This window comes from Nuphar pumila, chromosome 7 (assembly GCF_984573655.1).
Source record: "Nuphar pumila chromosome 7, dmNupPumi1.hap1.1, whole genome shotgun sequence".
Classification (NCBI taxonomy): Eukaryota; Viridiplantae; Streptophyta; class Magnoliopsida; order Nymphaeales; family Nymphaeaceae; genus Nuphar; species Nuphar pumila.
Window position 1 is genome coordinate 116,380,673 of NC_143255.1, and position 27,647 is coordinate 116,408,319.

At 39.2% G+C, this 27,647-nt stretch overlaps 1 protein-coding gene across 1 annotated transcript; it reads left to right on the forward strand.

The window, feature by feature from the left end:
* Nucleotides 1-939: 939 nt before the first annotated feature.
* On the forward strand, nucleotides 940-26,988 carry LOC149833083 (putative N(6)-adenosine-methyltransferase MT-A70-like). Its single transcript, XM_090014893.1, has 7 exons — nucleotides 940-2,164; nucleotides 5,036-5,134; nucleotides 21,758-21,841; nucleotides 21,923-22,278; nucleotides 23,110-23,326; nucleotides 25,909-25,988; nucleotides 26,635-26,988. Exons 1-7 carry the CDS (start codon nucleotides 1,016-1,018, stop codon nucleotides 26,906-26,908), a joined length of 2,259 nt encoding a protein of 752 aa, XP_089871019.1. The 5' UTR covers nucleotides 940-1,015; the 3' UTR covers nucleotides 26,909-26,988.
* Nucleotides 26,989-27,647: the final 659 nt, after the last annotated feature.

Here is a 27,647-nt window from a genome sequence, read left to right on the forward strand (position 1 = left end):
TCTAGACTTGGATTCAGGCATGCTGCTTAATATTCAGATTCATATTTGGATATATCATGATCCATCCAAGCAAACCCAATAGCTATTGGCTTATCAGATTTTGTGGGTCGGTAGTCTGGTCAACAGTGATGCAAATGGATCAGATTGGATCTGACGTCCAACCTAAATCTGATCTATTTTTTCTACAATTTGGATCTTAAAATAGAACCCCAATTAGGGATGTAAACGGTTTGAATTGGGATCGGATATGGCCAATACCATATTCAAACTAATCCGATGTTTGGCTAAACATATTCAAATTCTGATTCAGATTCGGACGGTGAAAATCTCATACTAGAACAGCATGTTTACATGTAAACGGATTAGGATATCCATCAAGTTTGGATATTTGTTGGTTTCGGTCATAAAATAAATCAAAACCATATCCGCATTTGATTACAATCAGATATGGTTTTAGCTTACCAAATGCAAGTAAACATAATCAAATTGGGTTGGATATCAACTAAAATCCAATTCATTGACATCCCTAACCCCAATTGGATTCGGACTTACATGATGGACTTTTTGCACTCGGGATTCGGATTTGGGTCAGAAATTTTCCGGATCTCTATATTCACTTTGGATCAAATCCCATCTGTTAGTACTTTTTACACCTAAAGGCTTGTTTTTAATCTCTTTTTGTTTTCTTTCTCAGAGTCAATATGATCAATGTTAGATTTGGATCCGGATTCAACTCTGCAATATCAAATCTAGGCATCTAGCTTCGTTGCATAATATTCGGATCCACTATAATCCGGCCCGTATTCACCTAAATGACCAAACTTTCCTCCATCTTTATCATAAAATACAACCATCTAAAACAGAGGCCAGGGCACCTGTGAGGGCATTATAGTCATTCAATAACGATATAAACTTACCGAGGAATTCCCCGCCGACTTCCCACGTGCTCTTTCACACCGAGATTGGGGAGGAAACCTGTCCGGAATCGATCGGAAATCCCAAAATCCGGCCGTCGATGGAGCCATCTTCGGCAACGGACGCCAGCGGAGACGCTGCCATCTTCAAGGAGAAGCGCCACCGCCTGCGGGAGAGGATCGACGGTGGCCGCCGCGAGCAGGACGGCCTCATCGCGTCCCTCCAGAGCATCGTCCCTGGCCTCATCTCCTCCCTCGACCTCTCCCTCCGCGTCGTCTCCGCCTTCAACTCCCTTCCCCCGAACCCTAGAAAGCGGCCCTCATCATCTTCATCCTCACTCCCCGCCGATCTGCCTGGCCGGAGAATGCCCCCTCCCTCCGACGCCCGCCCGGTATCCGGCCCCGGGTCGCCTGATGCCCTCCCCTGGCCGGACTGCTCCGCTACCTCCAATGCATTGCCGATCGTCCGGTCCATGATCTCCCTCTTGCTTCTCGAGCGGGTGCCCTTCACGTCCATCGACTCGGCCGCCGTGCTTCGGAAGCTCGAGAACGAGCAGTCGTCCTCAGTGTCGCCGGCAGAGCGGGCGGCGCTGCTCGAACTTGGTGCGGGGGCTGGGCCGATCGCTGGTGTGGAGGCGGCACTGCGGTCGCTGGCGGACTCTGGTGGGGCCATCGACCTCGAGGAGTTCGTTGTGAGTGGGAAGTCTAGGGTTATGGTTCTAGGGATCGACCGGAACCGTCTCGTGAAGGAGTTGCCGGAAAACTCTCAGGGGACGAAGGGGGACGGAGGGGGAGGAGGGGTTCAAGCGCCAGAGGGGACGCTGGCACCAGTTCCGGCAGGTACTGAACCGAACGGGGGAGTGTTTGGGATGATGCCGCGGCCGGAGATGTGGATGGGGTCTGCTGAGCCCCATTTTCCAGGAATCTTTCCTGGTGGAGTTCCACCTCCAGGCGGAGCAATGATGGGCCCAAGAGGAGGAGGAGGGGGTAGGGTTTTAGGGATGATGGGGATGCCGAGACCATTGGGAGTCGGCCCATTGCACCGGCCAGCTCTGCCACCATTGCCGGCCACAACCATGAGTGGCCCGACTGTGCCTGTGAAACCGGGGACAGAGGATGAGGACTTGAAGGATCTGGAAACATTGCTGAACAGGAAGTCCTTCAGAGAATTGCAGAAGTCGAAGACAGGGGAGGAGCTTCTCGATCTGATTCACCGGCCTACAGCCAAGGAGACTGCTGTTGCAGCCAAGGTCAGATAGTCAGTCGTTATCACCATGATCCATACCGTTTCTGTTATTATTTATCATGGAAATAGTTTAGCTTATTGCTTGTATAGTTTTATTAGGCCATTGCACCTTACAGTTTTGTTTGATCATTCTGTGGTATGGAAATGCCACCCCTTTTGGCATATATGGAATCAAGGAATAGTATGGGGGAAAACGATAGCTGGTCATGGGATTATTTGCAGTCGAGTACAAAGACCTTGACTTAATGGTCTATCATAAAGATAGCAATATGAATATTGAGGAGTAAAAAACAGGCATTATCTTAGTGCAATATCAGAAAATCTGTGTAGATATATCGGAAGATCTAGAAGGAAAATGAGATTTTAAGAATTTTAGTGTCCTTTTATTTTTCTAGCCATGAAATTATTTTCAGGCATGGTAAATGGCTCTTTGGTTGAACGTGTTGTTTTGGAAGACCCCCATTGCTTATTCAGCCTTCTATTGAGGATGATTGAGAATTGTGTTCATTATTATGTGGCTTTTCTTGTTTTGCCAAAGTTCAAAAACTTTCTGCCAGAGCAGGATGAGGATTTTGGGTTCCCTTCAGGCTAGAAATGAGCTGACTACTAAACATTAGATTTTTAGAAGAAATGGATTAAGCTAAGAAGATCAGAGCAGAGAACAACCAAATGTGCAAAAGGTTAGTTAACTGAAATCCTTTAGATTGAGCTTGATAAAAGGCCTTGAATCAGGGTTACCGGAAGCGCCTAGCTAAAAGGGGAAGCGCGCTTCCCCGAAGCGCGCTTCGGAAGCGCGAAACGTCGCGCTTCCGAAGCGTGGGGGGAAGCGTCCCCCTTTTTTGGGAAGCGCGTTTCCCTTTAATGGGGGACGCGCTTCGCTTTAATGGGAAGCAGGCTTCCCCCACGCTTCCTCCTCGCTTCCCCCACGCTTCCCCTGTTTTCAATTTTTTTTGTATTTTTTTTTATTTTTATTTTTTTCGCTTCCGAGACGCTTCCTAGGTCGCTTCCGAGACACTTCCCGAATCGGTCCTAAGTGGTCCCACGCTTCCCCGCTTCCTAAAATTTTGAAAGTGCCTCACTTCCCGCTCCCGCTTCCCGTATCGCTTCCCGCTCCCGCTTCCTCAACTGGCAACCATGCCTTGAATCAACCTGAAAAAAGTGAAAGCATGGGTTAGATCCCCTGGCCCACATAGTTTTTCATGGGTGTCCATCTAGCCATCATTCCAGAGGTGACTGGTTGCGGGGCTTCGTTAAAAATGTGCCTTTACTTCCTCTTTTTTGAGGGATAAAGTCCTATATTGTCACAGTCATATACCTCTAGATTTGAACAACTCATGCACCTAATGTGTCTAAATTTCTGTCCAAAGTGTCCATGAAGACTAGACAGATTTAGTGTCCATGTTCAGTAGCTTCAGAGAGTATTTCATGAGAGGCCTTATGCAACTGTTGTAGCCCCAAGCAGTTTTGTGCTAGTAGGCCTTCTGCGAAGAAATCTCAAAATTTCGGTGAATAACCTTATTATTCCATACTGCACTCGCATGGTAGTTAGCTCTCCATTTCGAATTAATTGGATACTTTATAGTATCCCTTCAGTTCAAAGTATTTGTCATTTGCCATCTTCAAGTTGCAGGCAGCCACCACCGATCGATGTAAGAGCTTGATTAATGAGGCTCAGGCATCTAATTCCAAGAACACTGACTTTTGGTAGGTTTGGAAATCTCTGGTGAACTAGTCCCTTCTCGTAAACTTATAACCCTCTTCTATGTATAGGTCTCCTTGGGGTTATGGAAAATAGATGTATGTGGAAAGGCTATAAGGAACTGTCCCATAGAAGTGGATACGGGTACAAGACATGATGCAGGTGTGTGTCCTATAGGTTTTCTAAGTCTAGGACGTGGTTATATACAAAGATACACCAAGAGAAATTTTAATCCATTACAATTAGTAAAGTTATATGTAGCATTAAATAATAATCTGATGATATAATTTTTCTTTTTGGAGCAAATTGCTGAAAAAAGGGATGAAGATCATTAAAGAATAAATGAAATTAAGGATATGGTATTGACTATGTCCATGAAGTGTCATGACATGTTCAATGTTTCCGTGGGCATCATGCCATGTTGACATAGGAAACTCTAAGTGAATTTTTTTTCGTTATTTTGTGCCCTCCCTCAAACATGTGGATCTAGACCATTGCCTTTTTATTCTATCCATCTTTAGTTTCTCTACTCTTGGGTGTTTCTATTGAGTTCAGATATTTTTTACGTACATTTAGGATACATCTTATAGGAGAATTTTAAACATTGACAAGGGATATTGATGAGTTGAAACTCCTAAGCCTCAATGGTAGGCGATCCATCAGTGTCTTTTCTTCCCTCTCTAATTGTTTTCCCAACCCATTTGAATCTGCTTATGAGACAAAAGGCAGCCCATCAACCACCCTCTTTGGATTAAATCATCGAAACCTTTAGTGACCACTTTTCAAGCCAAAACCATAAGGGGAGGAGGTCCTTGAACTATTCAGGTCATGACCATTGGCTTAAACTCCCTTGGACAGCAAAGGTAGGCTGTGCAGATGACAAACTACATTTAACATATGATTTGTCTTATTTGTTACCTTTTCGTGAATTTCTCCTGCAATTCTTATTTGCATCAGACTCGGGTGACTGTTTTTTCTTTTTATCCTTCAAACATCTTACTTTGATTTACCTGTGCGAGCTTTTCCAATGTCTGCAATTGCTTCTCTAACAAAATGAGTTCTGAGTGATGTTTTGATATTCATCTAAGATGCATGTTTCTGACGGAGTATTACACTTTATATATTATTCTTGCCTATAGCCTGGATAATTGTCACCAACAATTTCCTGTTTGGCAGTTCAAAACTAAGGGCGGTCCGCAGCTGAAGGAATATTGTACAGCTTTAACAAAAGAAGATTGTCGTCGTCAAAGTGGTTCTTTCATTGCATGTGAGAAGGTTAGTAAAACTGAATTTTGGTTGGATTTGGTCTCCAATTTGATTGTTTGTCTTTTGTCTTCATATCTTTGCCGCGTAAAGTTTGAACTCCCATGTCCTTTTGACCCATCCCTCCAATGGCTATATTAATATTACTCTGTATCTAGCTATATATAACTAAGGTGCTTTGATAAGGCTGCATGGATGTTGGTGCAGGACACAGCTGGATACTGCCTGTTGTGGGTCAACAAGTAGTTTCAAGAAGCACCTAACAAAATTTGTGAATGTTGATTTGTCCAATCTTTTCTAATGCATTGCTGACTGAACCTCAGGATGCTCCAACTGCAATAGTTCAACAATTTGAAACTTTTAGGTTATAGATTTGAACCACTCAATTGTCTGCCCATTCATTGGCTTAGATTGTAATTTCATATTTAGATGCAACTTGGAATTTAGCTTAATTGTAGTGCTAACAGAAGTGGGCTTACATATACGCTCGACATCCAGCAATTACAATGCCAGAAAGTAGAGTTGGCAATATCTCAAAGGGCATCACTCCCTTTACCAATATCTTACTTTGTTGCAGCTGAAAGCCAGCAGTACCATACACCCATTTGAATGTATACCCTTCATGCCAAAATGCTGAAAAAACATGTACCTATGTGATGCCCAAAGTAGCTACCAAGGAGGAGGAGAGACGATATTGATGGGGCTGTATTCTTTCAGTTCCTATCTTTATTTATAGATTGTGTTATACAGTTCTTCTCACATACAACAAGCTTCTTGATAAAGTGGCACACACAAATAGGAAACTGTACACAAAGAGGCATACACAAATAAGAAACCATATTCAAATAGGATACATCATGCCAGGTTCTCTGTATGCTGGATCTGAACATCGGATCTGGATCCAATATCCAGATCCAGCTTGTGTTATCTCTTAATAGCCTCCCTCAAGTTGTACATGGTAATCACCATGAACAACTTGGACTTCAATTACCAAAACCTTTTCTTTGTCAAGCCTTTTGTGAAGGAGATCTGCTATTTGGTTTTCTAAGCCAATGAATCTTGCTTTAAGTTCACAATCTTCAATTTGTGCTTGGTCTTTTCATGATGAACAAGATCCAAGGAGATCTTAATGGCACTCTGATTGTCACATAATAAAACTGACCTGGGGATTGTTTCACCTATCTCATGTAGTAAACTCCTTATCCATGCAATTGCCGCCATAGCTCGATTTTCATCTTTAGTACTCTTGCTTACGTCTTGACCAAGAAATTAAATTACCACCAACGAATATACAATAACTTGAAACTGATCTCCTTTCATCTGGGTCTCCTGCCCGTCAATATCTGAATAGACCATGACTACGAGAAGACTTTTCCTCTGATCTCTTCTCTTATAAAACAATCCATCACCCAGGGTCCCTTCAAATACCTAAGAATCTGCTTTACTGCTTCCATATGGGTAGTTCTTGGTTGGTGCATGATTTGGGACACTTGATTGACTGCATGCACAATATCTGGTCTGGTGAAGGTGAGATATTGCAACATTCCCACAATACTTCGATATTCATTCCCACAATACTTCGATATTCAGTAGGGTCATCATGTAACTCTCCATCGTAAACACTTAATTGTTGATGTACTGGAACAAGTGTTAATAAAGGCTTACAATAAAAAATATCTGTTTTGCGCAAGAGATCCATAATATATTCATGTTGAGTCAAAACCATATCATCTTTCCTTTTATCAACCTCAACTCCGAAGAAGCATTTCAACTACCCAAGATCCTTCATCTTTAAATGTTTGTTCAGCACCTCCTTTACCTTTTGAATATGTTCATCCGAGCTTCCCCTAATAATGATGGCATCCATATATATATATATATATATATATATATATATATATATATATATATATATATATATAATGCAAACAATCATATATCATTTACCTTTGTGAATGAACAACGAATGATTGAGTGAAGATCTCTAGAAGCCATGTCTTTGTATTTTTAGAGAAACGAGAGGTTTGTTTTAGCCCATATATTACCCTCTTAAGGTTTCACACATACTTGACTGGATCACTTTCATTGTATCACCATGGCTATTCCATGTAGACTTATTTTTTTAAGTCACCATGTAAGAATGCATTCTTAACATCAAGTTGATTTAGATCTCAACCATGATCCATTGCGAGGGATAAGATGATACATATTGTCTCTATTTTAATTTTTAACCACAGGGTTGAATGTCTCATATTCCATGCCATATTCTTGAGTAAAGCCCTTTGCAACAAGTCAGGTCTTATACCTTTCAATAGTCTTATTTGGTTTATACTTAATCTTATAAACCCATTTTGACCTTGTGACATACTTATCTGAAGGTCTTTAAACCACTTTCCATGCTTGGCACTTGTGTAATGCTTTTATTTCATCATTCATGGCTTCAATCTATTTTTTATTCTGGATGACTTAGGAATAAGCGATTTGCTCTTCTTGTTTTTCTATTTGCATAAGATAAGCCTCATGATATGTGCTAAAATTTTCACAACTTACCCACCACCGTAGGATGTCTTACCCCGACTCTTGTCTGACCTCATTACCACCTGCCCTTTGTTCCCCAACTTCAAAACCAACAACCCCTTTATTTCTTCTGGTATAGACATGACCTTCTTTATATCTCCCATCCATAGCTGCATTTTCTACGATATCTCTTTCCTGCCCATGGTTCTTTGGAACTTCTTCTGGTGTGGAAACATCATTAGGCCCTGAAAACAGTTCTTCATCTAACCCTGGTTGATAATATTCAACACTCCCTCTATTCTCTGAGCCAGTTCTGCATTGGAGTCTGACTCAAAGGAACTCTCATCAAATACAGAAATATGAATACATTTATTCTTGACATCATAGCACCTGAATCCTTTATAATTATCTGTATAACCAACAAATTTGCAATTATGAGCTCTAGGTTCAAATTTATCTCCCTAGGACTTATCTATATGAATATAACAAATACAACCATAAGCTCGTAAGGAATCATAATCAGGATGCTTTCCAAACATGGCATAATAAGGTGACTTGTAATTCAAAATCTTCATAGGCAACATATTTATAACATAAGCAACTGAGTGAAAAGGCTCTGTCCAAAGACATAAAGGAGTTTTCCTGATATGCAACAATTCTAGGGAACTTTCAACAATATGGCGGTTTTCTCTTTCTGCGAGCCCATTTTGTTGGGGTGTGTAAGGGCAAGTGTAAAGAAGGGTTGAACACCTTCAAGCACCAACAACTACAATACACAATCACAAGTGCCACTAAGGGCATACACAAAAAGATAAAAAATAAAATCTTTTATTGAAGAACAAGTATGCAAGAATCATACTTTTACAAAGGGGATAGACCCCTATATATATACACAAGAGGAAGAGAGGAGAGCCAAGAGAGAGAACATAGAAAGAGGGGCCAAGGCCCCAACGACTAGATTTCTAGCCTTTGGGCCGTAGTCCAATGGCTGGAAATCCAGCTGTTGGGCTCCAAGTCAACAAGGTTGACTTGGTCCAACCTTGGTATATATATATATATATATATATATAATTATAATTTAACACCCCTCCTTAAACTTACGACACAATGAGTGAAAGTTTGCCTAATAGGAAATGGAATTTAGTAGTGGAGAGAGGCTTGGTAAAGAAATCTGTCAGCAGTTTTTCAGATGTGACATAGGGCAGATCAATGACTCCTTAAAGATATTCCTCTCAAACATATGACAGTCCATCTCAATGTGCTTTATTCTTTCGCGAAAAGTGTTGTTGCTAACAATGTATATAGAGCTTTTGCTGTCGCAACACATCTTTGATGCTCATAGAATTTTGATGCCCATATCGGATAACAATCTTCTCAGCTACACCCCTTCTATTGTGGTTGTAGCCATGACTCGATATTCAACTTCAATTGAGGACTGGGAGACTTGTTGCTTTTGCACCTCCACGAGATTAATAAATCACCTATGAAAACATAAAAACCCGTAGTCTATGTCACATGGGTGAGGGTGCGGGTGCGACACGGGTGCGGCGCAATTTTAAAAATTTTGGACACGGGGACTCGGCTATATATATATATATATATTTTAAAATATATATATATATAATAATAATATATCTTGTGTGCATATATGTGGATATTGTCCTCTAAAGTTTGGCACCAGCATGAGTGTTTTTATAAACTTTGCAAATTATACTTTTGCCCTTGCAAAAAGGGGGGTCCGGGGGCTCCCCCTGGCGCGGGTCCCGTAGGGCGGGGGTCGGGGGGCCGTAGGGGGCAGCGCCCCCCGGAATTTTTTTTCTTCTGGGGCTTATGTTTGAGACTCGTGCTATATATATATATATATATTTTAAAATATATATAAAAAGATCATTTTTTTTGTTTTTTACCCTAAAAATGGATATTTTTGGACTCAGTCAACATTGACCGAGTCCAAAACAAGGATGGACTCGGACTCGACTCGTTGACCGAGTTCGACTCGGCGTTGACCAAGTCCGGGCCGTGTCTGAAGCCGCACCCGTGTCGGGGCGTGTCGACTCGGGTGCGGCGCCTCCCTACCCGAGTCCGTGTGACATAGCCCGTAGTTGAGTGTCGATTATTGGGATTACCTCCCCAATCTGCATCAGTGTATGCAAGTAAATCTAGTATAAATGAGAAAGACATAAATAATCCTCTAGAAACTGAATTTCTTAGATATCTAATAATACACAAAACAACTCCCATGTGAGCAGTGCGTGCTGAAACTGACTAGTTGTGTGTGCAACGTGTGCTATATCAGGTCTAGTAATAGTTAAGTAAAAGAGTGTTTCGATAAGTTGTCGATAAATAGTTGGATCATCCAGGGGCTCTCCATCATCAATCTTTATTTTGACATTTGTTATTTCAAGAGTGTCAACCTTTTTGTCATCTGATATTCCAGACCTGAGAATAATATCGAAAGTAAACTTAGATTGAGACAATAAATACCCTCTAGGGGAATAAGCAACCTCTATTCCTAAAAAGTATCTTAAAAACTCAAATCAGTCATTTCAAAACTATTTTTAAGAATATTTTTAATATTATGAACTCCCTATTTATCTCCTCTAGTGATTATCATATTATCCATATAGAGAAGTAGACTGACAATACCTGCATCAAAATTCTTAACAAACAAAGTCGTGTCTAAAACCAATATTAAGCATAACATCACTAAATTTATCATTCCAAACTTCGGGAGCTTATTTTAGGCCATACAATGTCTTTTGTAAACGAAGAGTCTTCCCGCGAGACATTTTTATATCGGGAGGTGCCTCTATGTACACTTTTTCTTCAAGATTGTCATTTAAAGAAAAAATTTTAATATCCATTTGATATATAGGCCAATTTTTAATCGAAGCAATTGCAATGAGGGTTCTAACTGTAGTCATTCGGGCAACAGGTTCCAAGGTTTCTTCATAATCTATACCATATTCTTATGCATATCCTTTGGCCATTAGCCTAGCTTTGTAACTCTGAAAGGTCCCATAACTCTTGGTTTTTATCTTATATACCATCTACAACCTATGAGTTTTGTAATGCATCTAATTCTACTTTCATTGCCTTAACCCAATGTCTGAAGAGATATATGAATGTATTAGGGCTATGCATGCTTGATATTTAGACAAAAAAGAGTCGGATGATTTCCTAGTTTGTCGTTACTTTTCATTTAAGTTGAAATTTTTTTCAAGTGCACATGGAAGTTTTTGATTCCCCCGCCTAGAATATTGTAAGATTCATCATCATGAGACTCATTGTCTCTTGATTCACTTGATTCAATAACATTTTCAAAATCATATTCAGTTGAACCCAAGGTCAGATAAAACTGAGTACTTACTTTCTTAGCTTGATCTTTTCCAAAGATTTTTTTTCCAAAATAGTAACATTCCTCGAAATATACAATTTTCCAGTTTTAGGATCATAACACCAATATCTTTTTTGGTTATCAGCATAGCCAAAGAAGACACACAGAATAACTCTAGGTGAAAATTTGTCATTTTTGTTGGTTAATACAATACATTTGCAACTAAAGACTCAAGGAAGATTTCAACAAGTTTTTTAATAGGCGAAATATTTTGTAAATAAGAGGATGACATTTTGTTTATAAGATAGATAGAAGTCAGTATTAGAATATGGAGTATGGATTGGATATGGATCTGATAAATGATCTATATCCAATCACGTGTTTTGTTTCCTTTGTACTCTAATGTAACATGTGTTACTAATGAGGGGCATTTTTGTCCTTGTAAGGTTATTGTAACCCTATTAAGCGTAATGTAGCATTATTGCAGCTGCTAAGAAAAACAGTTGCTGCCGATTCCCAAATATCGAGTTTTCTCTCCTCTCTCTCTCACACCAATTCCTTGATTATTTTAAGAGTTCTTTCATGGTATCAGAGCAGCCGATTTGGTCCTACTGAAAAAGGGTACCCCAGTACCCCAGTCTTCTCTGTGTGAACATCAGATCACGTGTCTACAGTTTTCTGCTGAACTGCAGTTTCTGAAAAAAAAAAGGCATTGTCTGCAGTTTCCTGCAGAATTGCAGTTTCCTGCTGAAAAAGCTGCCCAGCCTCCTGCTCTTGCTGAAAAAGGTGCCCCATCTCCTCTTCCTGACCTGCGTGAGTCTCCTGCTGAAAAAGCTGCCCAGTCTCCTGCTGAGCCTCCTGCTAAAAAAGGTGTTGTCTGCAGTTTCCTTTGCGTGAACAACAAATCACGTGATTGATCTGCCTGAACAGCAAGCTGCCCAGCCTCCTCTTTCTGATCTGCGTGAACAACAGTTCACGTGATTGAACTGCGTGAACAGCTCCTGCTGTAAAATTGGTACCTAATCTTCCTTTTCAGCGTTAAAGTCGGTATCCCTCTTTTCCTTTCTGCACCTATTTCTTTCTCTTTTCTTTTCTGCACCCATTTCTTTCCTTCTATTATTTTGCAGGTCTGAAATTATCGTAAATCTGAAATACCTTCAGATTTATTATCGTGTCTCGCTCTCTGTCGCAAATCTGAAAGTTGCGACAGATCTACTATCACTTGGTATTCATACAAAGTTATTGTCGTATCTCTCTCTCTTTGTCGCAAATCTGAAAGTTGCGACAGATCTGCCTTCTTCTATTCCTCGCAGATCTGAAAATATTTTCAGATCTACTATCAGTCCTTTTTCAGCCCTCAAATCTGTCTGACGCACCTACTTATTTTGTCTTTGTTTTAATTCTTTGTCAGTTCTTTATTTTCTGTCTCAGCCATCAGTTTCTTTCCGCTGTCAAACAGTCCATCAATGGATTCTTCGGGTAGTTCAGGTCTCTCTTCCAGTTTCCTGGGGCAGTTAGTTTCAGAAAAGTTAACTACCAACAACTATTTGACTTGGAAAAGGCAGATTGCCCATTTTATTCGGAGTCAAGATCTTTCAGGTCACTTAGATGGATCGACTCCAATGCCTCCAGAATTTATCACCACCGAAGCCAAAGAGGATGGAGGATTGCCGAATACTATTCACAACCCTGCATTTGTTACCTGGATGAAGCGTGATCAGGCACTCGTCGCATACATCACTTCCACGTTGTCACAAGAAGTCTTGATTTCCATTCCTGATGATTGACATCTAAAGTTTTGTGGGGTGCTTTAGCTCAGACCTATTCTCAAATATCAGAGGCTAAAGTGTTGTTTCTTAAACGCGAATTTCAGATGTTAAGAAAGGGTGGAATGAGCATTGTTGAATTCTTAAATCAAGTCAAGAGCATCACAGATCAATTAGCCATGGTTGGATGTCCAGTCTCAGATAAAAAAAGGTGCAACAAACACTGAATGCCCTGGGATCAGAATATCATGTTCGTGTTACATCCTTATTATGCTTGCCTACGTTGCTCTCTTTTGAGGAATTACGCGTCAAACTTTTTCAGTATGAGATGACACTGAAAAGCATGTCTGAAGCTTCAACAGGACAATCATCTACGCATGAGGTCCTTGCCACAGGGGTGATAGCTGATCGTGCACGAAGAGGACGTGGCAGAGGCAAGGGAAATCCAATCCAGGGTGGACGCGGGTTACTACCTACACCAACTTCCAATGTCAGTTTTTCAAAGAATGTTCTCACATGCTATCAGTGTAACAAACGAGGTCATATCAAGGCCAACTGCTGGTTCAACCCACAAAATCGGAATAGAATGCAAAACAATAGAAATGTTGGTATATCAGGAACTGCAGGTACATTTCGGGTCAGTGATGATGCTAAGGATCTCCTACTATATGCTATGGCCAACTTGAATCTGAAGCAGAATGATGATGGAATATGGTATGTTGACTCTGGAGCAACAACCCATGTCACTGGCAATGCAGGTAAGTTCTCTACTTTGACTCCCTATTTTGGTAAATCTAATATTGTAACCGGAGATGGGACTCACCACCCTATTTCAAACATAGGCAATGTCCTCATTCCTTTGTCTGAGTCATCTATCCCTTTATCTGATGTTGTTCATGCACCGAACATAAAGAAAAATATTGTATCTGTTTCTAAACTTGTTGATTCTACCAATTCTTCTGTGGAATTTACTCCTACTTCTGTCTTTGTCAAGGATCTTCAAATGAGGGAGATGTTCGCTAAAGGAGAGCGACGTGGAGACATGTATGTCTTTAATGAAGATCCAGCCTCCAGTGTCCTGAAGCCCAAGTAAAAGCGTCCTAAGTACATCCAAATGTAATAAGTCAGATCTCTGGCATTCTCGTCTTGGTCATTATAGTCAAGTCTTTATTGAAAAGTTAGTGTCCAATGGTTTTCTTTTAGAGTCTGTTTCACCTTCATTGAAGGATAAAATATGTCCCAGTTGTCAGGTCTGCAAAAGTCATGTACTCCCTTTTCATCAAATAAATAAAAGAGCTTCCATGCCTTCTGAGATAATATGTTCAGATGTTTGGGGCCCAGCCCCTAATCCCTCCTCTTATGGAAGTAAATATTATGTATCTTTTATTGACAATTTCTCTCGTTTTACCTGGATATTCTTTATGAAACACAAATTAGAAGTTTTTTTCATTTTCCGTCATTTTCATGCCTATGTTAAAAATCAATTCTCTCAAAATATCCAAATTCTCCAATGTGATAGAGGTGGTGAGTATTCCTCCAAAGAATTTTTAGATTTTCTCCAAGATAATGGGATGCATCGTAGAGTTTCTTGCCCGTACACTCCACAACAAAATGGAATTGCTAAACGTAAACACAGACATATTGTGAAAAGTGCAATGAGTATGATGCATGGGAGTAATTTACCCATTAGTCTTTGGACTGAAGCTTTTCACATTGCCACTCATGTGATAAATCGTCTTCCTATGCCTATTCTTGAAAATCAATCTCCCTATTATGTTCTCTTTGGTGCACATCCCGATTATAATGAGTTACGAGTTTTTTGATGCACATGTTATGTACATATTGACAAATCCATGAGGACTAAATTTCAGGACAAAGCCTCTATATGTCAATTTTTAGGTTATGCAGATGAACACAAGGGTTACAGGTGTTATGATCCTGCCAATAAGAAGATTAGAATTTTCAGAAATGTTGTGTTTGATGAAAATAGTTTTCTGGAAAAAAGAGCAGACGTCAATCGTGAACATATTGGTGTAGTTGCTAATTGGTATGACCCATGGCTTAGTGTTGAACTTATTTCACATGCTACTGAGCATACTATTTTGACTCCTGAAAACATACATGGTGAGACAGTTTCAGATGATACATCACAAGCAGAGTGTCTGAGATACAAAGGTAATGTGTATACCAGGAGACCTAGAGAGCAAACAAATGTACATGCTGAAGAACACATTGCATTATCTAATAACAGAGAAGCACCAAGAAGATCAGGCAGGATAAGACATCCTATTGAAAAGTGGGTTAGTTATGACAACTTTTCTATGGACTTTCAGATTTTTCTATCCCAGATTGAAAAACACGATGAACCTCTTGGTTTTCATCATGCTATCCAATCCAACAAATGGATTGAAGCGATGAATGAGGAGATCGAGGCACTTCATGAGTGTCAAACATGGGAGATAGTTGGCCGCCCTCCAGATAAAAATGTTGTTGGTTCCAAATGGGTTTATAAAATTAAATATAAACCGGATGGTAGCATTGAACGACATAAGGCGCGTCTTGTAGCCAAGGGTTTCACTCAAGAGTATGGTCAGGATTATGATGAAACATTCAGCCCAGTGGTAAAAATGGGAACTATTCGCATTATACTTGGCTTGGCGATTGAACATGGCTGGATCCTTAGTCAGCTTGATGTTAAGAATGCATTCCTTCATGAGGACAGCCTCAAGGTTATGCAGAGGGAGACCCAAAAGAATATGTATGCAAATTAACCAGAGCTTTGTATGGATTGAAGCAAGCTTCTAGGTCATGGTTTGAAAGCTTTTCCTTAGAAATCCAGAAACATGGTTTCTTTCGTTCCCAACTTGACCATTCTCTGTTTACATATAGGGACGGTACCACTATGGTTTTCTTACTCATATATGTTGATAATATTGTTATCACTGGTAATGCTCTAGACCACATTCAGCGAATTAAAGTTTTGTTGAGTATGCGATTTAAAATGAAGGACCTTGGGGAGCTGAGATATTTTCTTGGTGTAGAGGTAGACAGACAAGATGAAAAAATGTCATTAACTCAACATAAATATACTCTTGATCTTCTGACTAAAGCAAGAATGACAGATTGTAAACCTCTACCCACACCCAGTGTTGTCAACCAAAGGCTCAGTATTTGTGATGGTGAGTTATATCCTGATGCAGTCAATTATCGCAGTTTAGTGGGTATGCTACAATACCTTACTTTTACTAGACCAGACATTGTATATTCTGTTAATCAAGTATCTCAATTTATGCATGAACCAAAGACTGGTCACATGGATGCTGTCAAGTGCATCCTTCGCTATCTAAAAGGAACGGTGGGTGATGGACTCACATATATTCAATCTTCATGGAAGACACCAAAACATGACATACTGGCCTATACAGATGCACACTGGGCAGGTGATCCAGATGAGAAGAGGTCTGTTTCAGGATACTGTGTTTTCATTGGGAGAAATCTTGTCTCATGGAGTAGCAGAAAACAGAAGGCAGTGGCAAGATCTAGCACAGAGGCAGAGTATAGATCTATGGCAGCTGCCACAGCAGAAGTGACTTGGATTGGGCATCTACTTACAGAGATGGAAGAGGATATCTCAAACTCAACACTTATGTGTGATAATAGAAGTGCTATACAAATTGCATTCAACCCTATTCACCACAGTCGGACTAAGCATATTGAGATTGATCAACACTTCATCAGACAAAAGATAGCCGACAAAGAGATTGAACCAGTTTATGTCCCTTCAGAAGACCAAGTTGCCGATATATTTACAAAAGGTCTCACAAGTCACCGCTTCTGGTATCTGAAGAACAAGTTGCACATGGTTCAACCCCATGCACAACTTGAGGGAGGGTATTAGAATATGGAGTATGGATTGGATATGGATCCGATAAATGATCCATATCCAATCACGTGTTTTGTTTCCTTTGTACTCTAATGTAACATGTGTTACTAATGAGGGGCATTTTTGTCCTTGTAAGGTTATTGTAACCCTATTAAGCGTAATGTAGCATTACTGCAGCTGCTAAGAAAAACAGTTGCTGTCGATTCCCAAATATCGAGTTTTCTCTCTCCTCTCTCTCTCTCTCTCCCCTCTCTCTCTCTCTCACACCAATTCCTTGATTATTTTAAGAGTTCTTTCAGTCAGGACAACTTCTGCCTAAAAAAAATGGCACATAAGTAAGGTCCTTGAAGTTTCAATGATGTGCCTATGTTTTCTTTTGGCTAAACCATTTTTGTTGCGGCGTGTGATGACAAGATTTTTTTATATGTGATACCATGGAGAGTTAGATAATTTTTAACTTCATTTGAGACAAATTCTCCCACTAAATCAGTCCGAAATATGAAAATTTTGTTTTCAAATATTTGTAACTAATTTATGAAAGTTTTGAAAATAGGAAAAAACTTTTGATTTATGCTTAAGGAAGTATATCCAAGTATGTTTAGTAAAATCATCCATAAGGATAACATAATAAGCATATCCACCTTTAGATAAAAGAGGTACTAAACCCCAAACATTCGAATGTACAAGCTCAAATGATTTAGATGAAACAAAAGTTCTATCATTAAATGACAATCTCTTCATTTTTCCAAGAACACAGTCCTCGTAAAAGAAATCACTAAGATTATAAATTTTTTCAAATTTAGAAAATACTGTATTTTAGATACATTTGGATGTCCTAATCTTCTGTGCCATATATTTAAATCCAATTTTTGGATATTACAACAAAAAGCATCTTTGGGTATTTCCAAAAAATTCATATAGTATAGTCCCATTTCTCTATGGCCTTGCCCAATCAGCAAATTCCCTAACAGGCGATCTTGTATCAAACATTCATTTGAAAAGAACGAAATACTACAACCACAATCGAAAATTTTGAGAAATTGATAAAAGATTTAAGTTTAGTTTAGGGATGTAACCAACTTTTGGAATAAAAAAATTTTGAGTTTGAAAGAATTTTTTCAAAGTTTCCTATTCCTTCAATTTGAAGAGATGTATCATCGGTTGTGAAAACATTTGACACACTTGAGTTGTTACTATATTTAGATAAAATATCTTTGTTTGGGGTCATATGAAAAGATGCACCAGAATCAAGAAGCCAAGAAATTTTATCGGGATCGGAATAAGATGAAACGAAAACTCCAATTGAGGAAGATACTCCTTTGAGAAGAGGTTGAAGCACTTTCACTAATTAAGCCAAAGATAAACTCCCAATGGATGAATCTTGTGATGTAGAAGTATCTTTCGTCTCTTGTGAAGATTCTATCGATGCAACCTTCTTCTCATATGCCCCTTTTAGTTTAGGACATTGGGGCCTAATGTGTCCCGATTCATGACAATGATGATAAATAACTTTTCTTCTATCATAGTCATTTTCTTGTCATGTGATTTATATGCATGAACTAGTTTTTTGGTCTAGAAACGGCTAAAATCGAGTCATCTTCACTTTTGCTTACATGCTTTCTCAATCTATTTTCTTACATACTAACTCTTCTATAGTATCTTCAATAGAGGGCACTTTTCCTCTACGAAGAAAAAAAAATTTTGTAGATTCAAATTCTAGTCTTAGACCGTTAATGAATTGGTAAAAGTGCTCTACATCTATTTGTCTTTGGGAGAGTTCTATATCTTTGGGACAATGCCACTTTGGCTCTAGAAGAGCCAATTCTTCCAAAAGTTCGGATAGGTCACTATAATATTCTCTAATAGTTTTATCCTCTTGGATCATAGTCCAAATTCTTTCTTGCACATTGCATATATGTGCAATATCTTCTCTTGAGATAATCTCAAGCCTTGTTAGCATGCTCAAATTTGGCAAGGCTTGAACATTTTTTCATATCCACACTACTAATAAGCTTAATAAGCCAAGACATGATTTTAGCACGAGCCATTCTCTATTCCTTCAATTTTTTCTCATAAGAGGTTATAGCCTTTGACTTTTCATTTTTGGTTAGAGTCACATATTTCTCACATTCTACCTTAGTGAGAATTAGCTTAGGTTTCGGATAAGACCCATCTACTAGTCCCCATAACCCGTTTTCCCAAATAAGGTACTTCATAATAGAAGCCCATGTTACATAATTGAAATCATTGAGTTTTATGGGTTTGATGGTGACATTATCATTGTCATCCATTTTACAGGAGCTAAAAGAAGAGAGAGAGAAGATAAGAAGTGAAGAGAGAGAGAAGATAAGAAGTGAAGAGAGAGAGAGAGAGAGAGAGAGAGAGAGAGCAAATGTGGAACACAAACACTCCACCAATGGTTCACACAATCACTTTGAACTCTTGCATGATCACCACCACTTTAAAAAGATCTTCAAATAGGCTTCAATAGTTACACGCTCTAATACCATGTAAAGAGGGGTTAAACTGGATTTAGACAAAGGGACAGACACATTTCCAGTATGTGTAATGGGTTGACGAGTCTCATCCCCAGTAACAATACTATCTTTACCATGATAAGGAACCAACATTCAAAACTTACCTTCATCACTTGTGGTATGGTTGGCAACTCCATAATCAACATATCGTACACCTTGTTCAAGTAGTAGTAGTAATTGCATGTCCATTGGAAGTTGAACCTCTTCATTGTTCTGTCTGCTACTTTGACCTTCAGATTGAGCCTTGGCTTGATTTTTGTTCTGTGTTGTCTTTTAATTATATATGAGGTCATTCTTGAACCAACAATTCGCTTTGATATGGCTTGGTTTTTTGCATATGAAACAAGTAAAAATAGTGGGTGTCGCCTCTGGGCATCAATATTAAGAGGAATATTTAGTGTTGGCAAAATACCTTGACTTCCTTGATTGCCTCCATGATCACGTCCTCTACTTTCTCTAAAGTATCCACCTCTTTCACGGCCTCATAAGACATTAGTTTTGAGAGTTTTTTGAGTGTCATTGGCGGCATTAACATCAGTAGTAAGGGTCATCTCATAATGTAACAACTTGGCCCTTAAATTTTTGAATGTTGGAAGCAAATCCAAGTACTATAACGTGGTAGAGAGGATGTGGTAATCGGGGTCGAGACCGTTGAAAGTATGTTGAACTGTATCCTTATTTGAAACTTCATAGCCCACCATAGCAAGTTGATCAGTGATGCTCTTCATCTTATTAAGATATTTCATGATTGACATGAAACTTTTCTTCAAATTCTGAAACGCTTTTTTACTAAACATCACCCAAGGTGGAGATGATGTAGGCAACCGATGTCTTATCTCTCCTTATCCATGAAATGAAGTCTGGATTTCTAACATGAACAAAAGAAATTACAACCCCTTTGTCATCCTTTTCCTCTTTGATAATATTTGGTGGTGGAGGGACGATGGACCCATCAAGGTGTCCGGATTGATCTTGACTCATAAAATGTGTTCTTTGCCTCTTCTAGGCCAGGAAATTGAAATTGTTTAATTTTTCAAAAACTAATTGGGGCAAGAAAATAGTAGATAGGAACAACTGATGGTTTGGATCCATGATAAAAAAATTAATAATGGAGTGGACAGAAATATTCTGCCTATCACGTCAATATCAAGAACATGAGCTTAAATTTTTGCTGACTTTTTTTTTTTGGCTGGCATACCACAGCAATTAAGCACAAAAACAGAACTGATCAGAAACCTGTAGTTTCTGACCTCTGACCTAAGACAATATTTTGATATGATATCAAAATAGTTGACCTAATGTAGAAAAATAGCAACGAAAATTTCTGCAAAGTTTGAGTGTGCAGACAAAGAAGGCTGAATATAGATTTTCAGATTTCAGATTTTAACAGGATGAAATCCAAAGAATATTTGACGTCAAGATCAAGAAAGAAAGAAGAATAAGAAGGTTTTGGGATTGACATGATGTGTGAAAAGAGGGAGAAAAACAGAAACACAGTATGCTGTGATATTTCCTTTGAAAAAAAAAACTGGTACAAGCTAAACACAATATACTGAGATTTTTCTTTAGATGAATCAAACCACAGCAGCCAAGATTGGGAAAGATGTTAACTGATTTTTCAAAGAAGAAAAGAGGAAGAAGAATAATAAGGTGAGAAGAATCAATGGACAGAGGTTAAAGAATCCTGAAAAGAGGCAAATAGGGAGACAGAAAACCAAGATCTCTTAGAACTTACCTCGATAAATGCGATCAGATGCACTCCATCTGAACATCGGATCTGGATTTGGATCCAATACCCAGATCCAACTAGCATGATCTGGATCTGGATATGGATCCGATATCCAGATCCAGCTTGTGTTATCTCTTAATGTATGCAAATCCATTTTAGACCAATTTCACCAAATAAAACACATTGTATTGACCTGCACCATTCTGGCAATAACGTGTCTCACCATACCACTTTTCAGCCAATCTGAGGCCATCAGCTGCTCAAATATATTTGGTCATACACACATACCTATAAACATACATGTGCTGTCTATATTTATGTCTACAGATTGCTTCAGAAAGTCATATGTCATAACCTCCATATGCTTGTGTTACAACATACATGCACCAATGTGCTTGTGTTGCAAATTGCAGTGAGGGCTGGAAGATGTAGGTGAGCATAAACTTGTTATAATCATGTATAAAGAAATGGGAATGATAAGATGTGAGAAATGCTTCAAACTGTCTTCCATTTTCTCTTCCATAACTTTTGTTAGTAGGCCTAGGGATCTGAGCTGTGCATCATGCTTGCGTAGGACACCAAATCACTAATGATAATAATTATAAGTTCTGTACATTTAAAAATTAGTGTTCGAACCAGGTTTTTTCATTTACACATTTACCCATTGGTTTTATTAGCAATATTGGTCAATAAGTTGATTGATACTTGATACTAAATGGTAGTGTAGAATTGGGAACCCTAGGGATTGTGATGTTGAAATGATTGTATCTCTGTTCTTTCATTTTTCTAATGAAAATAGTTCTAAGATGTCCATTGAGATCATCAAGGGGCTGTGCTTTCCTCAATGTGTCACTTCTCTCTTGCAGGTCCATTTTCGTCGTATAATTGCTCCACATACAGATATCAATTTAGGTGACTGCTCTTTTCTGGACACTTGTAGGCACATGAAGGTAAATCTTTATCCATCATAAATACTTTGTTATTTTTACCCTTCAGAGTGAAGTTCAATTAATATATGCTTGTACATGCAGACGTGCAAGTATGTGCACTATGAGCTTGATCCAACCCCGGATGTTCCTGCAATGATGACGGGAGCAGCTAATCTTCCCCCCCAGAAGCCAATAAAGCCACAACGTGCTGAATACTGCTCAGAGGTAGAACTTGGCGAGCCACAGTGGATTAACTGTGACATTCGTAACTTTCGTATGGACATTTTGGGCCAGTTTGGAGTTATCATGGCTGACCCACCCTGGGACATTCACATGGAATTGCCTTATGGAACAATGGCTGATGATGAGATGAGGAATCTTAATGTTCCTGCATTGCAGACTGATGGCCTGATTTTTCTGTGGGTTACTGGGCGTGCAATGGAGCTTGGGCGGGAGTGGTAGATTAACTCATCTTTCCCTGATAGCAATATTTTGTATATCCAAGCCATAGTTACCAATATTTCCTTGCAATAAGATTGGCAAGTTTTTAAGGAAAATTTACAAAATTAGTGGGTTTTCTTGGGGAAACCAGGGGGATTAAAAATATATAAAATATCATGACTACATTATGATATTTTTATGTTGAAGTTCTTTAGTATATGTATCCTGAAATTTTGTACTTCTGTTATTTTTGTTTTTGAAAATTCATTTAAAATGCAATGAAAACATAAATTGGAATATTGCAACATTTGGTGAATATGATGCAAGCTTAATTGTGTAACCAGCATTAAGATCTTGTATTCCTAAACTGAATATGATGCAAGCTAGGGATACTTGATTTTCACTTCCGCTGCACAAGGGCAAAACTTGTTCAAGATTTCCTTAGCAAAAAGAAGAATTAGTTAGATATTCTTCTTTTTATTCTTTTTTTTTTGGGGGGGGGGGCGGGGGGGTGGGGGTGGGGTTCGCAGGTTGGGTGTTGGGGAAAGATGAGATATTCACGTTAATTAAGATGAAAAGTACTTATGTTTCTTCTTATACAACTCCAAAGGTATTAGTGGAAAAATCAGGTTTTGTTATTTCTTTCACCAAAGCATTCTTTTTCCTGCCCACATGAGTGGCAAGTTCTTTTCCTTTTAAAATTCTTGTTCCATTCATTTGCTTGTTTAATTTAATGCTTTTCCATCTAAGTGTGTCTATTATGTTATTGTTGCAAAACAACTCATTTAGCAAAATCTGCTTTATGTAGATTTCTCTAAGCTGATAGACTTTTGCTATATAAATGTCAGCCTGGAGCTTTGGGGGTACAAGCGTGTTGAGGAACTTATCTGGGTGAAGACCAATCAACTACAAAGAATTATCAGAACTGGCCGTACTGGTCACTGGCTAAATCATAGTAAAGAGCATTGTCTTGTTGGGATTAAGGGTAATCCGGAAGTTAATCGGAACATCGATACTGATGTCCTTGTCGCTGAAGTTCGGGAGACGAGCCGAAAACCAGATGAGGTAATTACAATCCATCTCTTTTTTTATTAAGATAATTATTTTTGTCAGTAACTAAACTAAATTAGAGCATGTGTATACATACAACATAAATAAGGTTTCTTCTTTGACCATGTTTACGGTGCCTTTGTATACTTGTATAGATAGGAGACAAAAAAGTTATTTTTTTTCAATCAAGTTAAGGTTAAAAAAATATTGACAATGGCATATATAAGATTATCCAATGAAATGTTGTCAGAACATAGAAATGCCTTCAAATGCTTGCAATTCTCTTTTCTTAACAACCAGCAGGCAAATCCATAAAGAAGTTGGGGAACCATCTAGCAAAACCAAAAAGGTTTGCCATGAGACAGTTTATCCATGTTTCTTGAATTTTATGTGGCATGTATTTTTTTCTACTTTCATGAATATATTGCCATCTATGTCACACAGACTCTTCTAACAGGGCACCACATCCGCGTCGCACCCACACCCAGGCGGGTGTGACACTTGGACACAACTTCCTTTGTGTTAGGTGAAGTCAACCACACTGAGGTCCATTTCTATCCAAAAGTAGATTCAGTTAACCCTAATCAAGTCTATTTTTATCTATATTATATATATAAATACGTAAATGCACACAAATACATGTAGTGTTAACTTAAAACTGTTAAAAATTTATATATATATATATATATATATCCTCCCCACACCCCTGCACCCAAGTTTTTTTAAAGTGCCACATTCACACCCGTACCTGCACCCACACCTATGTGACATAGATTGCCAATTGCCATACAGTATTTTAATTGGAAAAACTATTCTATGTGTGGAACTCCATGGAAATAACCATACTCTGCATTGTAGCCGCATCCATGCGAAGTGAGATCAGATCAGGTCAATAGGTGGGTGACATTCCCAAACTAAAACACGACCAGGAAGCTCCATGTGTCCTAACTGGGTCCCACTAAAAAAGAGGGTGTAACGGAGCTGTCACCACCGTTAACCACATTTCTTTTCCTCTCTTTCTCTCATCCTCTTTCTTCCTCACCTCCTGCTTTTTTGTCTGACAGACAACCACAGAGAGAGAGAGAGAGAGAGAGAGAGAGAGAGAGAGAGAGAGAGAGAGAGATAGCCTCCTCCTCTTTCCCTTCACTGCTCTGAGTTTTCTGGCCAATCAACCTGCCAGAAAGAACACAGAGAGAGAGAGAGAGAGACCAAAAACCTTCTCCTCTTTCCCTTCACCACTGAGTTTTCTGGCTGATCCACCTGCCAGAAAAAAACAGAGGGCCAGGGGGGAGAGAGAGAGAAAGAGAGAACTGCTCTGAGTTTTCCAGCCAACCCAGAGGGAGTTAACAGCGCTGGATGTTCTGTTAACCCTTTTTTTGTAGTCCTTAAACAGGATACATGGTGTGTCCTGATCGCGTTAGTTTGGGAATGTCACCCACCGTTAGACCTGATCTGCTCTCATGCGAAGTTGCTTCCAATTTACTTTGCATTTTTTATTAGCACAGACAAGTGATAGGTGAAGCAATGTGGATCTGCAGGTTGGTTTACAGCCTATGAAACCAGGGAATGTGTATTGAACCAAGCTCAGCCTTAGAATGAGTTGTGCTACTTATTTTTTGTTTTCAATTCTTAGAATTGAGAATAGAAGAAAACATTGGAAGCCTACAATTCAACTTTTTGCCAAAAATACCTCAGCCCAATTTTCCATATGTACCACAGGCTCTGAATGTTAGACATGAAGTTGATAGTACAACCAAGCCTTCAAAGAATAATTCTTATGTTGAAACTGTGAATTGAACATAGTGGTAATCTACCAGTCAAGGTCGCACCATGACCAGTTGCATTTGTCTCCTGTGATATATGATGAGGAAATGTCAAGGTATTTATTTGCCTATGAGTTATTCTCTGTGGAAAGTGGAAATAGGTATGAGTTCGTATAAAGAATAGTCAGTAAAGTTGTGCAGGTTATATATCAAACGTGTTTTACAAGGGGTGACAAACTGATGCGTGAAGAAGGCAACATTTTATTCTTTACTGTCTGGATGTGGATAGATTTGTTCCAAACATTTTTTAAGCTAACTAATTTGCCTTTCTATGAAGTTACAAATTCTTTGTATTTCAAAGAGGTAATGACAAGTATCAATGTATCATAGAGCTTCACTCGTGACTGACATCCCTACTCTGATTATCCATTAAATTGAAATGTCTCTGGCCATGCTCATGAAGCTGCTAGTTTATCTTCATGCACAATCAGCCCTCAAGATATCTATGCTCACTACTCTGCATGAATAATTTTCCTGTGTTATCATTTACATTTCATTCATTTCAATAGAGAGTACACGAAAAATGGATGGATTATTGCCATTTATAGGCAACATTGCTGGAAATTTTACAGATATTCAGCTGTTGATGAGCGTCCATGCCAGTTGATGCATAGCCAACTTGCTTTGTGCACGTGATTTGAATGTAATAAATGATCAGATAGCCACATAGGCATGTTACCGTAGTTTGACATTTGACCTATCGCCTGTCAGATTGCATGCTTAAGAGTTAATACCATGTTCACAAAAAAATTTCCAACTTTCTTAATTTTGCAGATGTACCCATTGCTCGAGAGAATCAGTCCCAGGACAAGGAAATTGGAGCTCTTTGCACGTATGCACAATACTCATGCTGGGTAGGTGTCTCTGGCAATTTTAATGGTATACGTGGTTTTGTTTTTTATCCTAATTAAACACTAGTAAATTGTTTTTCAGAAACTAATACATGAGTAGAAAAGTTGCTGCAAGATGGATGAATTCATTTTTTATTCATTCAGAAAATAATAGTTACATGTCAAAATTTGTCATATCACCTTTTTCTATCTTTGTTTTAATGAAATTTTGCTTCATTAAAAACAAAATGTCAAAATTTGTCAGTTCAGCTTGAAGCTGTGCATGAGATTAGTCCCAACAGTTTTTTCCCTTTTCACATCTTAGTATTAAACATTGTACGACACTAAAGTCCACCCGAAACAGTAATTACAATTTTGCGGAATTATACTTTTTTCTGGTGTAATTTTGGGCATCTCCAAAGTTGCAAATTTTCCCTTCAGTTTTGGGTAACGGAAGTCTTGCACTGCAGTAGCTGTAATTTGAATGTTATATGAAGCAATCACGCACGCATGCATGCATGCATGCACGCATGCATGCATGCACGAACGCACGCACGTGTGGGTGGGTGGGTGGGTGTGGGTGAGAGAGAGAGAGAGCTGCTGGCTCTAACCTTGTCACCTGTAGATTTATCGTCATGCCCTTCATATTGGTGTTTGTTTGATGCCTCAGGTGGATATCGCTTGGCAACCAACTGAATGGAGCGAGATTAGTAGATGAAGGCCTGCGAGCTAGGTTCAAGGCTGCATATCCAGACCTTGAGGTGCAGCCAGCTTCTCCTCCCAGGGCCTCCACAATTGACACAGATTCAAACCCTGGGCAATTGAGAAACCCATTCTCAGGAGCAGACTCGAAATCGGCAAACCAGTTTGTAGAAGTGACCGCTGACGAGTCTTTTGCATCAGATGAGAAGCCTATGGTTCCGCAAATGCAACTTGTGTCTTGAGAGATTAGTAAATATCTGGCACACCTTAGCTTCATGGTGTATTATAAACGTTTATTTGATTATCTATATTCTTTAGAAACGATGGTGTTCTCCATGTCGTTGCTCGTAGCTTTCACCAAACAGTTTTTCTTAACTCGTGCACGCAGAGACACCGTCTCTGATAACAATGATGGTAATGTTGGACGGCATACCTTAAATAGGTGATAAGTTGGAAGGTCCTTTATAATTTTAATTTTTTTTTGAAAGGCAAGGTAAGGTTAGTCCGACCCCCACCAGTTATTATTCAATCTTACGACAGGGGTTTTGAACCTGCAACATCCCACTAGAGGAAGACTCTCAATGACAAGATCCTACCAACCATGGGAAGCCCCGGTTGGTAATTTGGAGTTTTTCTTTCAATCATCAGCGATGCCTTTGGCAATATCATAACGTCCAATCACATGCCAGCTTTGCATGGGACCCACAACACAATCTGGACCCACTCAATTCAATGCCATGTGATTGGTGTTTTGAGCCTAAAGTGTTTATATGAGATTCCTCATTTTTAGGATCTCAACTCCTGGGTTTCCTTGCTTGTGTATGTGCGCGCGGGGTACAGTGCTCACTGCTTGGGCATCATTAATTTTTCCTTTAACTTTAGAATATGTTTGATCCCGGCATCATCAATTCAAGGACATCATTCTTTACGGGAGTTTGATGGCATCGTCCGATTCAAGGACCCGTTTCCAGCACTTGGATT

Bases quoted from the DNA above. Each gene is read 5' to 3' on its own strand.
- LOC149833083 (XM_090014893.1), top strand. From the start codon at position 1,016: ATGGAGCCATCTTCGGCAACGGACGCCAGCGGAGACGCTGCCATCTTC. The intron at 22,279-23,109 runs GTAGATTAACTC...TATAAATGTCAG, and splicing joins ATGGAGCTTGGGCGGGAGTG to CCTGGAGCTTTGGGGGTACA. The intron at 23,327-25,908 runs GTAATTACAATC...TTAATTTTGCAG, and splicing joins CGAGCCGAAAACCAGATGAG to ATGTACCCATTGCTCGAGAG.